General features: G+C 46.9%; 1 protein-coding gene across 1 annotated transcript in view; it reads left to right on the plus strand.

The window, feature by feature from the left end:
* The window catches only part of Abcc4 (ATP binding cassette subfamily C member 4), a 232,806-nt gene that overhangs the window by 83,027 nt on the left and 135,289 nt on the right, over positions 1 to 14,490 (plus strand). The window contains exons 9-13 of the mRNA XM_032917695.1: positions 2,747 to 2,848; positions 7,184 to 7,273; positions 8,302 to 8,493; positions 11,541 to 11,635; positions 11,852 to 11,938. Coding sequence (XP_032773586.1) covers positions 2,747 to 2,848; positions 7,184 to 7,273; positions 8,302 to 8,493; positions 11,541 to 11,635; positions 11,852 to 11,938 — 566 coding nt within the window. The remainder of the gene's footprint in view (positions 1 to 2,746; positions 2,849 to 7,183; positions 7,274 to 8,301; positions 8,494 to 11,540; positions 11,636 to 11,851; positions 11,939 to 14,490) is intronic.

The raw sequence follows: 14,490 nt of genomic DNA on the forward strand, positions 1-14,490 counted from the left end.
AGTGGTGGTGGGGACAGAGCACAGAGTAGGACTCTGGTGTGGCTTTAAAGTCCGAGCGTCTCCAGTCGGACGTTCTAGCTCTCTAACTGTACTGAAATGCTGACAATAACTTTTAAAATGTCCTAAGAACTTTCTTTCTCTTTCTGAAGGTTAAAAGGCTGCTGGCTTGGGTGATTGACACCTGTAGCCTGACAGCTGGGGGTGGGGATTAAGTAATGTGGCATTTGTTCTACCTCAGCCGGAACTGCCAGGCTCTAACTTTCAGCCTGGTAGTTAGAAGTCCCAGGAAGAAAAAGGGACACTTTGAAAAGTGATTATATCCCTTGTTACTAAGTTGTAAAACGTTTCCTATGAAAGCTATCTAAGGGGAAAACCAGAAGGATCCTAAGTGGGGAAAGGGAAAAATTCCTTCCTAGCTTTCTTCTTTTGTTCTGTCCAAAAAAAGTTCTCAGCAGAGGTCCTCTCAGTTCAGTTCTTCCTTTTCTCTTTATCCTCCTCACTTATATATCTTTCAGGATACATGGTCACATGGTAAAAAGTTCATCACAGGTTCACACATAAAATCAAGTCATAAATTGAAATAGAAGTTTACAACAGGGAATGTTTGCATGCATATCCATTAGGAGTTATCATCTCAGTAAACATCCATCACCTGTCACAGCTCCACACGTTCATGGAAGGTCAAAAACTATGTTATTAGTGAAGTTTCATATAGTTAAACTCAGTATTTTATCCTCTGTCCTAGCACCTAAAATAAATCGTTAATAATTACCTTTTTATGACCTTTGGTTAATTGCTTTACAACCTCTTGGAATGTGCTCTGAGTAGGAGAAAGTCTGGTTACCATCTCAGAGCAATTAACTGGTGACACCTGGGAGACTGGCAGAGTTCTCACTGCAGTTTTGACTATCAGAAAATGACCTAACAGCAGTCCCACTATAAAAGAGCTTAATAATCACTGATATAATTTTAGGAATTCTTATAGGATCATCATTAAGACTTAAGACGTCTTCTATTTGTCTATGTAGCATCACTACAAGACAGGACATCTTCGTAGATCTGCAGAGATCTGCTCCAAAAGGGTGGGGCTAACTCCTAGTGGTTGTTCTATGTGTTTAATAATATCAGGAAAAGCATAACAATAGCAGGAATCTTTCCTAAAATGAATTCTCTTGGGCCTTGCCTAGGAGAGGGATCACATGCTAGTTATTAGCTTGTCCTATGATGGCTCCTAACAGCCTTGAGTTCCTGACCTGACTCCCCTCAGTGATGTAGTGTCACCTGAGAGTTGTCAGGTGACGTCAACCCTCTCCTCTCCAAGTTGCTTTTGGCCATGATGCTTATCACAGTGATGGAAAGCAAACAAGGACAACCACTGAGCTGCTTCTCTATCCCTGAACTGTTGCTGTTCTCTAGTTAGGACGGTTTGAAGCTTTGGTATTTAGTTTATTTGAGTCCTTTATACATTATAGATATTAATTCCCCCGTCAGATGCTGGGCTGGCAAACGTTTTCTCCTATCCTTCGGTTGTCTTTTACCTCTGTAGTTTCCTGCGCCATGACGAAACTTTTTAATTCTGTTTGCCAGTTCTCATCATTAATTTTCCCAGAGTCCTCTTCTGAAAGTCCTTGCCCGTGCTTGCAATTTCAAGTGCTTTCTGTTTGCTCTAGCACTTTCAGAGTCACAGGTCTGGCCTTGAGGTCTTTGATCCAGTTTGAGCAGATTTGCACTGTGGTTTTTTCCTGAGTTGCGCCTAGCGTCTGAGGAGTGGGAGGGCTTCTTCTTGCCGTCATTAGATTATAACAGTTCGTGGGGCTTCGCATTGCTGCTTACACTGCACCGACTGGCCGCTAACTGGGTGGAACACAGCAGACAGGGAAGATGTAGCCGTTCTGCTATCACCGTGTGATAAGCTGTGAGAAGATGCATTTGAAATAGATGGTGACTTTGAGGCCACCCCATGCCAAGCTGTGATGTGCTGATTCGGTAAAGGGGGAGGCAGGCAGTGACTGAGCCATGTCGTGACCTGGTAGGGTGTGGCAGGAAGATGGGCAGAGTTGACCTTTCAACGCAGGCTCTGCCCACACTGGTAGCCTACGTTCATCCTGGGAACAGCTTTTGGCTTTCTTCTGGTCTTAACATGATGTTTCCATACGATGAGCATCCAGTAAATATTTATCAAACCATTTCCTACCATCTTCCGTGTGTTTACTATTAAACAAAACAAAACAAAATCAAAACAGTCGCAATGTCCAGTTCTGCGTGTGTTCAGTTTCTTATCAGTGTTTTCATTTTATGAAGGAACTGGTACACTTGTCGAGCGCATTGCAAAGACTTTGCTCAGGTCTGAAACTTGTGTGCATGAAAACACGTGTATGTGGTATGGAATCTATTAATGCATAGCGTGCTCTGATATGAACTGACACTTTACTTTTAAGGGATTTTCATTACAGCTTTATTGACTGTGGGTGGGGGGGACACATATGATGTCCAGGCATGTATGTGGAGGTCAGGGTATAACTTGTGAGAGTCTCTCCGTTCACCCTAGGGTCCTAGGATTGGCAGCCTTTGTAGCAGACACCTCACTGCTGAGGCATCCCTAGCCCCATGTGTTGACACTTTAAATAGAGTTGGGAAAATAACCCTTAGGCTGTAAGGAGCTTACTTTGTATGTTCCATGGAAACACTGTTTTTTATTTATGTTTTATTTCTGTAGTTAAAACACCCACGCTTTTCTCTCCTCTAGAACTTTCTGTTACTCGATGAACTGCCAGAGCGCAAAGCCCAGGAACCATCTGATGGCAAAGCCATCGTTCACGTGCAAGATTTTACCGCTTTCTGGGACAAGGTAACCTCCCCGTAATTTCAGAGACATCGTGGGCGACACTGGTAAAGCAAAGAATTTTACAAAGTCTGTAAAAGGCAATCGGTTTATCTGTTGAAAATTTTATAGAAACTCTTAAAATCCAAAAACTTGAAAGTTGTTCTTTAAAAATATTATTTTACTTTATGTGTGTACGTGTGTGGGTCTGAGTACATGTTTATGTGGAGCGGCCTGCAGAGGTCAGAAGAGGGCATCGGATCCTCTGGAGCTGGGCTTGCAGGTGGTTACAACCCATCCTGTGGGTGCGGGAACCAGGCCCAAGTTCTCTGGAAGAACAGCCAGGGCCCCTAACTGCTGAGCCATCTCTCCAGCTCCTGCAGGTTGCTGTCAATCACAAAAGCTTTCATCATTGCCTTGGTTTGAACTGAATGTGTTGATTCGGGTAATATTAGAATGCATGGGGTCAGTAAGGGATCCGTTAACTGTACATATTCTATAGGTTAACTGCATATTCTATAGGTTAACTGTACAGTCTATAGGTTAACTATGCTTATTGTATAGATTAACTGTACATTCTATAGGTCAACCGTGCACATTCTATAGGCTAACCGCACATTCTATAGGTTAACTGCATACATTCTATAGGTTAACTGCATACCTCTATAGGTTAATCGCATGCATTCTATAGGTTACATGCACACTTCTATAAATTGACTGTATACATTCTATACGTTAACTGCATACATTCTGTAGGGTAACTGCCCATTCAATAGGTTAACTGCATGCATTCTAAACTGTCCTAGACTTTTATCTTGTTTTAACATCATCTTGTAGCATTTGAACAGAGACTTTGATTTGTGTTTTCTCTGGGGTGGGGGGGGGTCACAGTGAGGACCCCAGTATTCTGTGCCTCGGGATAGAGTACCCGAGTGTCAACCTGCAGGGAGGAGCTAGCAGGTTCATGCAGTAAGCTCTGTGGGTTCTAGGTGTAGGTTTCACATGTGCCAAGAAGATGAGTAAGACAGGCGGGGTCAGGGGGGTTTCCCTCATTGGTTCCTATGGGTTATATGATCAAATAGGAAGACTAACAGGGAAGACCTCAGGGAAGTGCTCATTCTTATAACCTTAGTGTGTCCCTCTGCCCACTGCTTCCAGCCTCCTGCATCTCAGCCTTGGCTTTACTGTGCATAACTTCCTCTCAGTCTGGAAAACTTAGTTAGGGTACGTGGTTTGTTAGTAGATGATGGAAGCAAAGAGGAGGCCATGGTAGGTGAGGCTGCCCAGAGATTGGCAGGAAGGTGCTACCAACCGCCGGGCGAAGGAAACAACACTCACCTGGAGCCCAGCCTCCGTCAGATGCTGGGAGGTTTACTTAAGTTTGGAACATATGTGAGAGCTAGTTAGAAGCCGAGAAACGGTCCTTCCCAGCTCTGTTTTGCCTCCACTTGCCCCACGGTACACATGTCAAACCACAGACTCCGGCTGTCTTTGTACGCCTGCCCACGTTTAAGCATTGTGTGGCCTGTATCACATTCCCCTAATTTTGATGTCCTGGCAGCTCTGCCCACAGTCCAACAGTGTGTTTCTAGATTTGGAGAACCACATTCCTGCATTCGCTACACGTGGAAATTCTTGCAAGGTTCTTTACCTGGCCTGGAAGTTTCTTTTTAGCTGCTTAGCATATCCTAGGCCAGTACATTTAAAGTGTTGATGGGAACCTTCAGTGAAAATGCCACTGTAAAGTATCCCAGGTGAATGCTTTTGGATTGGACACAGCACTGGGGGAGATCTGTTAACCAAGTTTCTCCTCTCGCCAACTCTGCAACATTGTTTCTTCTCTCTCCAACTCTGCAACACTGTTTCTCCTCTCTCCAACTCTGCAACATTGTTCCTTCTCTCTATAACTCCACAACACTGTTTCTCCTCTCTCCAACTTTGCAACATTGTTTCTCCGCTCTCCAACTCTGCAACATTGTTTCTTCTCTCTACAACTTTGCAACATTGTTTCTTCTCTTTCCAACTCTGCAGTCAAGTTGGGGTTGTCCTGCTCTTCCAATTGCTGTCAGGCTTCTGTTTCCAGACAGAACTATACCATCAGTCTCCCTGCCTTTGTTTGTGGGATGATTATAACCCTTGCAAGGGATTCCCTTTGGTCAAGACTATATAGACCATTGGAGAAGCACAGACCTTGGAGTTTCCTGGGAGAAGCTGGGGTAGAAGGCAGAACACACTGGGCTGGCAGTTGAGACATACTGACTGGATTGTATAACAGCCCACTGTGAGTCCTGCTAGGAAAAGCTCTTCTCATTAACCTGGTTCTCATTTACAAACCCTGCCTTTCGGCTTCAGATTGTGGTTCTGGGGGACTGTACATCCTAGAGGGGCAGCGCACTACTGCCTGCTGCATCAGGGGCAGTAGTGTATTTCCAGGGGATGGCCCAGCTTGCACTTAGAACTCACCAATGTTGGCATCACTGCGGGACTATCTAGATCCTGAGAGTGCAGAGCCAAAGCTTCCTAAGCTATCTGTCCTGTCTGTCTTCTCCTGCATACAATGGAGCAGCACTCAGGCCTGAGTCTGTGGAGTCTGTGACTCATAGATTTTGTCCTCTCCTGCACAAAGCAGATCTGCCCTTCAGAAAATCATTTTCTAGAGTTCAGATGGCCGTGTAGCCTTCAGCGTATAATAATAATAATAATAATAATAATAATATACAGTAATTATTATTAATTATTGTGATATGAAGAACCATCTCAGTGTGCTGTAGAGAACACTGGTCCTTTAAGAGAGTGCCTTACAAAAGGGTTAAAGTGATGAATTTCTATGAATTTCCTACAGCCTTAACTATGTGGTACCTACAGCTATACCTCATAGGCAGTGCAGATGGTATCAAATCTGGGAATTGACCCTCTTAGATCAATCTACAGACAGCAGCATTCCAGCATCATGCTCCACAGTTACCATCCATTGAGTGTATTATGCTATCAGATGTGTTGGTGCTGGATTTAGATAAAAGCTCTTACTGTTGGTGATCTGAAGGTCATCCGTGCTCCTAATGTCAGTCACCCTCCTCTCTTTTATAACTTCCGGTTCTGCTGAAGGCTGGCCAAGTCAGGGTGCTGATTGGAAAGTCAGCCTCATTCTGGTTCTGGTCCATGCTATTCCATTAAGACTCCTGAAGCACTTGCTTCTCAATTGATTTTGCAACATGTGGAAGTTCTATATAGATGTGAATTTGATTTGGCTTCTTGAAGAAATTTAACTGAGAAAATGTAAAACACCTTAAAAATGTCCAATGCTTAGTTTCCTGAAATTTAGTGCAGGTTGAACACCTTATCTGAAACGTTTGAATCAACTGTTCCAGATTTTTGACGATGATTTTTGACCTTGATGATGAGATCCAGTATAAACATGAAAATCACGTGTGCCTCATATCTACCTTGAACACATGGCCTTAGTGTGATTTATCGTGAATTTACAGATGGAGTCTCACACTTGGGCTGTCAATACATTGCACTCCAAAGAACCCGGTGTTAAGTCTTTGCACTTGGAATTCTTAAATGAATCATACACAGACTGTTACATTTTCCTAAAATGTGTATATTGCCCATGGCTGTGATTTGTGATAGCGTAATGTGACTTACCATCCTCCCCGCCCGCTGCATTAGAGCAGCTTGCAACTCCACAGTTCATAGTAGTAGGACCGTGCTAACCCTGTTCAGCGTGGCTAAGTGAGGCACACCACATCACTTTGACCTGCTCACCTACACTGAGTTTAATGGGTTCATTTTTGTTGTTGAACTCAAACCCTCGTCACCATGTTGACAGTATCAGTGGGGTTTGTTTTCTGTCATTAACTTCATGGATGCCAAATGTCGTCCTGAGTCCTGAGTGCATTGCCAGGATCCATTGGAAAGCCACAGTTAAGGATGGCACCAAACCGCTCCTCACAGCCGGGCATGTTACATTCTTCTGCTGCCACCACGTGGGGGTTAATGACATAGATTAAAGCTAAGGTCCCCGAGAAAATTTAGGAATGGTTAAAATTCTCCTGCGTGTCTTGTTCTGCGTAAAATATTGTTTTAGGGCGTTAGTGTGAGCCAAGAGTCTCCCAGCACGGCATTGCCCTTTTTATCGCTTAAATTCTGTATGCATGTGGAAGTCTGGACTCGTTTATTTAAATAGGCTGGGTTCATTTAAATTAAAAGGTGTGAAAAGGCTGTCAAGGCATAGATCCAAAGTGAGGAAGAAATATGGGCTGTGTTTGTGAATCAGCAGCTGTGGTTTTACTTCTTCTCCTGTTTAAAGATTACGTTATCTCTCTAAAGTGAGACATTTTTGTAAACTTTACCTCATAGGCATTAGACACTCCTACCCTGCAAGGTCTTTCCTTCACTGCCAGACCTGGCGAGTTGTTAGCTGTGGTCGGCCCAGTCGGAGCAGGCAAGGTGAGTGTTTTGTTTCGTCCTGTCTTCAGGTTGGCTCACTGGGAATCACTGACGGGACCAGCATTCGGGATAGAAGGACGAGAGAGTGGGACACTTCTTCTCGCCAGCATGGCCGCTGAATGCTCCAGAGTTTTAGAAGGCTGTCCGGCTTTAAACAGTTCTTAGGACGTACCCAAGTCACGTCAGTACATTCTTAGCAAAGTACATCCCTGGTCTCCCATGCTTGGACCAAAAGAAGCCCAGGCCTGGGCAGCTGGGAGACCTGGGCAAGGCAGTCAGATGGTCTCAAGGGAGTGTCTCAAGCTCGCTGATCATGGGAGGCACAGGATTGTTAAACTGTAGAGGATTCCGTCTGTGTAGGATGAAGGTCTGTCCTTTAGAATTCCTTTAAATAAACATCTTCTGAGTGTATAGTTGGTGCATGGCCTTTCTGGGACAAGCACTTCCAAACAAAAGAGATCTGGATTAGCAGGATTCGGCTGCAGCTTCCCTCAGTATCGGATGGGTGAAGCTTCTGTTGTGCTGGGCCTCCATTGCTGCCAGTGCTCTCTTTTGTTTATTGATTGATGATTGATTGATTGATTGATTGAGGCTGGATCTCAAAATGCCCACAGACTTGCAGCCAAGGCTGACTTTGATCGTCTTGCCTCTGTGTCCCTGGTGCTGACATTATAGGCATACACCGCCAGGCCCAGCGAAGGTTGTTAGTTGTACATGGTATTTCACATACATAGTATAGCCAACATCACATTAGGAGCAAGATCATTCGGGAGGGTGGGTTGTCACAACCTATTTCTGTACACTACGTTTTGTTTCGTTTTTGTTTTTTTTGTTTTTTAATGAGCATCGCTTTACTGTTGGCCAGTGGTGCTATTTCCGTTTTGTTTTCTTGTTTTAACTGCAGCGTCCAGTGCCGTTTTAAATGAGAGGCGGGCGCTTGTCAAGCCGCCGTGGCTGGGCAGCGCCCGGAGCTTGGTTTACTCGGTGCTGACATTAACAGCCTGTGTGTGTTGTGAACTCTGTTTCAGTCGTCCCTGTTGAGCGCGGTGCTCGGCGAGCTGCCTCCCACCAGTGGGCTGGTCAGCGTGCATGGGAGGATCGCCTACGTTTCCCAGCAGCCCTGGGTGTTCTCAGGAACCGTGAGGAGCAATATTTTATTTGGGAGGAAATACGAGAAGGAACGCTACGAGAAAGTCATCAAGGCCTGTGCTCTGAAGAAGGTGCTAACTCTTGGCTCTCCCATACTCTAACCGCCTGCCTGCCTTGGGAGGTTTTCTAAGTTATTGTGATTCTTCAGCTCAGCCTTCGGAAGCCCGCCCAACCCCCGTCCATCACAGTTTGCTTTGGTTTTATTACGGTCTGTTTAATTTTAACCATCCATCTGTGCTGATCATCACAACCATGGCCTTGCTCACCTCACCCTAGGGGAGCGCCCCTCCCAACCTGTATCTGTAATCCTTCACTTAAAAAAAAGAGATGTATTTATTTTCATCTTACGTGTGTGACGTTTGGCCTGAGTGCCTGCCTGTATACATCTGGTGCTTACAGAGGTGAGGAGAAGGTGATGGTTCCCTTCGAACTGAAGTTACCGATGGCTGTGAGCCATTATGTGGGTGCTGGGGGTCGAGTGCTCCTGACCAGTGAGCCATCTTTCCAGCGCCTGGGCTTTAACATTGCACGGTTATAAAAACTGGCAAAAGTGGGGGTTAGTGTATTGAGCCCTCGTGCCCCCGCCACACAGCCTGAGCAACAGTCAATTGGCGACGCGTCTTCAGTCATTTCTAGATGCACTCTTGAGGCCCTACCCACCCACATCCTACATTGTTTTCTAAGGGATTCTGGACCCTTCGTATCTTATCTGTGAACTCTTTCATTATTTATGGTTAAAAGAAGTGATTTGGGGTTGTGATGGTGTGGTTACCACAACCATATCATGTATAAGGAAATGACAAAATTGCTTGAGACAACCCACATTCTGACCAGTCTGTTGTGCTGAGCTTTAACAGTCCAAGAATGACCTGGAAGAGAGGCTATAGCTGGGGCCCAACTTTTACTTGCTTTCCCTCCTTCCCTCTCTCCTTCCCTCCCTCCCTCCCTCCCTCCCTCTCTCTCTTTCTTTCTTTCTTTCTTTAAAATGTTTCAATAGTTTCTTTCATTTTTTTTTTTAAATTCTACAACATTTCATCAGGAGAGGGAAGATTTTCCAGAAATGACTTTGATCCGCCCAGAAAATAATTTGATGAGATATTTTATTACACGTGAAGATTTTTAGTAAACTTGATAGATGATGGACAGAAGCCGTGCATACCTGAGAGGGGAATCTGAGTGGGAAGACAAAAGACGAATGCCTACAGCGTGCCTCACTTTGGCTGTAAAACAAGTCTACAGTGGCTTGTGAGTGAGTGCTTGCTGCAGGGCCTGTCTGTAGCGTCCTGGCCACTAGCTGCTCTTTTACAGTGTGAGGAAAAGGCCAGACAGAGCTGTCAGAGGTGTGAGGCTGAAGGCTTTCTTCCTAGTCAGCCCTCTGAGGAAAGTGTAATTTCACTTAGACAATAGCTGGGATGTCGCGGATTGTATTGGTCAGTGGCTTTGTATGGTGTGGAAAGAAAATAATGGGGGATTATGTATTTTCATAAATGACATCAGGTCACTAATAATAATAGTAATAATAATAATAATAATAATAATAATGAAATAATAATACAAACTAGATTTGTATTAAGTAGTGAATATCCACATTGAATAAGAAAGGGGACCCGACCACAGAATAATCCATCTTTTGTACTCAGTCTGACGTGTTCATGTCTCTCATTCACATCTCTACATACCTGTCGCTATCCCTCTCTCTGGTTCTCCCTCTCTCTCTCTCTCTCTCTCTCTCTCTCTCTCTACACACACACACACACACACACACACACACACACACACACACACACACTGTTGCTGTCCCTGCTCAGGGTCTGGAAGACAGAGCATATCACTTAAACACCCCTAGGTGTGGCTGAAACCCACCAGGTGACCCCTGACTCCGTCCCCTTTATCCCCATGTGCAGCTACTCTGTGGTTGGGGCTGCTCTCAGAAAGCATCTTATATGTACAGCACAGCTCCGGAGCAGGCTCTGTCTCTGCCAGACTGTGCCGGCGATAACTGTCAGCACCGACAAGTACTTATTTCTAACAGGTGGGGAGCTTTAGACCTGATCGCGATCCTGCTATTCCCTCCGAGATTCTGAAATCTGTCAATTTAACATTCATATAAAAGTGTTGATCCGGAGGCCTCCCTGGATTCCCACGTGGAAGCTCAGTTCTTCCTTCCATTTCCTTACGCCATGGCGGCCTTACTCCATCCGGTCTACACCACGTAGGCTTTGTCTGCCGCTCTACCGTGCACAGCTCAAGTGGAGGCTGAGTCATTCGTTGGTGAAACGGTCTCGAAGGCACGGTGTTCCCTGCGAAGTCTGGGGCTCTGGACGCTGCATTATGTTCCCGCTCCTTAGGTGGGCCCCGCACAGCAGGAGGCGGACCATGTGACTTTCACGGGAGTGAAGCCGGGGTCTCTCTCTCCTCATCAACCTCATCTCTTAGCACTGCTCCAGCTCCGTGGTCTCAAGGTTGCTGTATATGATGCCATCTGCTTTGCCCAGGATTGGCTAAGCCCTCTCCACCCTGGGCTGTCTTGATCGGAGCCCTGGCTGACCATCCAATGGGAATTGATGCCCCCACACCCAATGCCTCCACCCCCATTCATGCAGCCCCCCCACTCCACACGATTCCCCTACTCCCTATGCTCCCCACACCCCCATGCCCTCCACCCGACACCCCACCTTATCCCATGCCCCCACCCCACGCCCTCACCCTGCCTCCCTCCCACATCCCCCACCCCTCCCCAACACCCCCACATCTGCCTCCACCCCCCACTCCCCCATGCACCCCACATCACACCCCCACACACACCCATCTTGCCCCAGCCACGAGCCTCCTTTACCTTCGTCGTCTTGTTAACCTCTCATATTGTCAGTTTTCATTATGAACGCTTTCAGGACTTCATTTTCTTTATTGCCGAAGTCACTGGTCGTTGTACCTTTAAAATAGCTAAGTCCCTAAACTGTCAGAAAAGGTGTGGCATGGAGACACCCTGAGTGCTTTGCCGTTGGTTACATGCACGTGCCCGCTCTCCCCCACCACCACCCGCCTCTGAAGTAAAACTTCTGGCCTTAAGACGGCTGTGCCGGAGCCACCATGAGTCTTCCCTCCTCTCTCTGTGCAGGATTTGCAGCTTCTGGAGGACGGGGATCTGACTGTCATAGGCGACCGGGGAGCCACGCTGAGCGGAGGCCAGAAAGCACGGGTGAACTTGGCACGGTAACTTGCTTTCCGCAGGCACCCTGCACGTGTCTTGATGAGGCTTCGGGAGTGGGTGAGGCGTGTGGTGTCTGCTCGCATGTCCACACCGTGCGATGCACCTGTTTTGAGTGATCCCCTAAGTACTTTGAATGAACACCCAGTTGCCGAGTGCCATGATGTCTCCGTCGGTGATCAGCGAGGTGCTCTCTGGTCTGACTTCTCTCTGCCTTTCAGGGCAGTCTACCAGGATGCCGACATCTACCTCCTCGATGATCCACTCAGTGCTGTTGATGCGGAAGTGGGCAAGCACCTGTTCCAGCTGTGAGTTTGTCCCGTCTCCAGTCAGCTCTGTGTTCGGGAACCTTTCAATGGCCCCCGTGAGGGATGTGCAATTTCTACAACTTCCCTCTCCTCCGTCCCCCTCCAGATGACCCATTTTACAAATGCGAGGTCACGCTAGAAAAATAGAGAAGGCTTTGCCAGTGCAGGGAAGCGCACGGAGCCCGGGTGTTAGAGTTTAAGATCAGAAGGCACATCCTGCAAGTCTTTGCTCTCGTTCCTTGAAGTTCATAGCCAAGAGCTGGGACGACTGGGGTTCCTGGAAGAAGAAAGATGTGCAGGTTTAGAAGAAAGGGGATTGGTAGCTTGGTAGTGGGAAGTCAGTACATTTCCCACGTAATTTAAAAATAATTTATTCGATGTCAGTGTGTGTCTGGTGAGTGAATGCCACATGGGTGAAGGTACCAGAGGAGGCCGGAGAAGGTGACGGATTCCATCAGAGCCTGGAGTTAAAGATGATTATGAGCCATCCCGTGGGGGTGCTGGAAACTGAACTCTGGTTCTCTACAAGCGCTCTTAGCTGGCCATCTTAGCATGATGGAGTTTCAGTGGCAGTCTAGCACAGGGCCTCCATGATCATCTGTAGGCTGGGCGATTTGGCAACACTGACAGTGGAATGTCACTCCTTCCAGTAAAAGGAGCGGTAGACACAGAGATATAAAGGCATGGACAAGCACACATTCCCCTTGATGGGGGAGAGGGAGTGGGATATGCATCATACAGCGATTACCAGCCCCGGAAATGCCAACACGCAGGTCCTGGGTTCTCTAGCTCCGCGTGCCAAAATAAAAGGCAACAGACTGTATGGCTCACAGGGCAGAACTCCCATCTCTCTGAGCTGTAGACAGCGGAGGTCTGAGGTGAGCGGACAGTGTCGGCCCAGCACATTTTCACCCTTGCCTTCCTGTGTGTCTTTCCTCAGACCTCCACTCCAAAGGACACCAGCCAGGTTGATGGAGGAGGTCTCCTCGTAGCCACTCAACTTTCTCTCCAAAGGCTCTGTCTGTGAATTGTTAGGTGTTGAGCTTTAGGGTTGGGGTTCAGTGTAGAGCAGATTTCAAGCAGAGTCAAGATAACAAGTGTTCAGGCTCTGGATCCCAGGACTGGAACACAAGGTCATATACTGAGCATGGCCTTCCGGGGCTTGGTGAACGGCAGGGTACCAGCGTGGGATGCACACAGGCCTGCTGTTGCGATGAGAGCACCCCGGAAGCGATGGTCATGGTGGCTGGACAGCAGTGTGACTGTTATTTCGTGCTGTGAATGAGACACTTAAAGTGGCTAACGTAGTGACTTTTACAGTGTATGCATTTTACAAGGATAAAAATAAAAGTGCAAGCATGGTAATGTTGAGTCTTTCAGAATGCAGCAAGCGGAAGGTGGCAGGTGGCTTGGACGAAGCTCTCTCATCTGACCCTCTTTTTCTGACTTGATGGATTCTGGGCAGAACCAGCCCTTTGTCACTTGGGTGAGCCTTGAGTGGATCCGTTCAAGTTCCCCATCCCTTGGAGACTAATTCTTGCTGGGATGCTGTCCTGGAGTCTCTAGGGAGGAGAGAGGAATGCATTTTAAATGCTGTGTATCAGTATGCAGATCACAAGGGCTCTCCCCAAGTTCTCCTTTGAATAGGGGCATTCGTGAGGCCGTTCTGGAACCTTTCATGTTTAGTGGCCTAGGATGGACACTCGGTAGAAGCAAGCTTGTTAAAATTGCTGCTCGACATTGATGATGCGTTCTGGGGGAAACTTGGAGCAGGGAGCATGGATGCAATTTAGGAAGTTTCCTGGCAGCAGCTGGAGGATGTTGTCAGCGAGTTAAAAAATTGTATCGAACAATGTGCTACGAAAGATGGCGGGTACATTGAAGCTTAGAAACGCAAAGTGTTTTGTGTTAAATGCGAATGAGTTTGTCTTAGTCAGGGTTCTCTAGAGTCACAGAACGTACGGGTAGTCTCTATATAGTAAGGGAATTGGTTGATGACTTACAGTCTGTAGTCCAACTCCCCAACAGTGATCTGCAGCAGCTGTGAATGGACGTCCAAGGATCTAGCAGTGGCTCTGTCCCACGAGGCAGGCAGGCAAGCAAAACACAGAGACTCTCTTCCTTCATCCAGTGTCCTTATGTAAGTCTCCAGCAGAAGGTGTGTCCCAGATTAAAGGTGTGTACCACCACGCCTGGGTCTGGGACTTGCTTTGTCCCAGGTGATCGTGAACTCAGAGATCTCCTTGCCTTAAGTTCCTGGGATTCATAGCCACTTTGCCTCAAGATCTCCATACCAAGATCGAGGTCAGAAACTTGTATCTCCCAGCCTCAAGATCAGGATGAAAGGCTAGCCTTCCAGTTCTGGATTATCGTTCATTCCAGATATAGTCAAGTTGACAACCAGGAACAGACGCTACAGAGTCACGCTTCTGTTTGCCCTTAACATTTTACTCCAATCACGGATATACATCTGGAGTCGTTAGGCTTTGGGAGTCTTAGGACTGTGTGTTGCAGACACAGGAAGTGGAAGGCTGGGGACTCCCGACTGATGC

The sequence above is a fragment of the Rattus rattus genome, chromosome 12, assembly GCF_011064425.1.
Source record: "Rattus rattus isolate New Zealand chromosome 12, Rrattus_CSIRO_v1, whole genome shotgun sequence".
NCBI classification, from domain to species: Eukaryota; Metazoa; Chordata; class Mammalia; order Rodentia; family Muridae; genus Rattus; species Rattus rattus.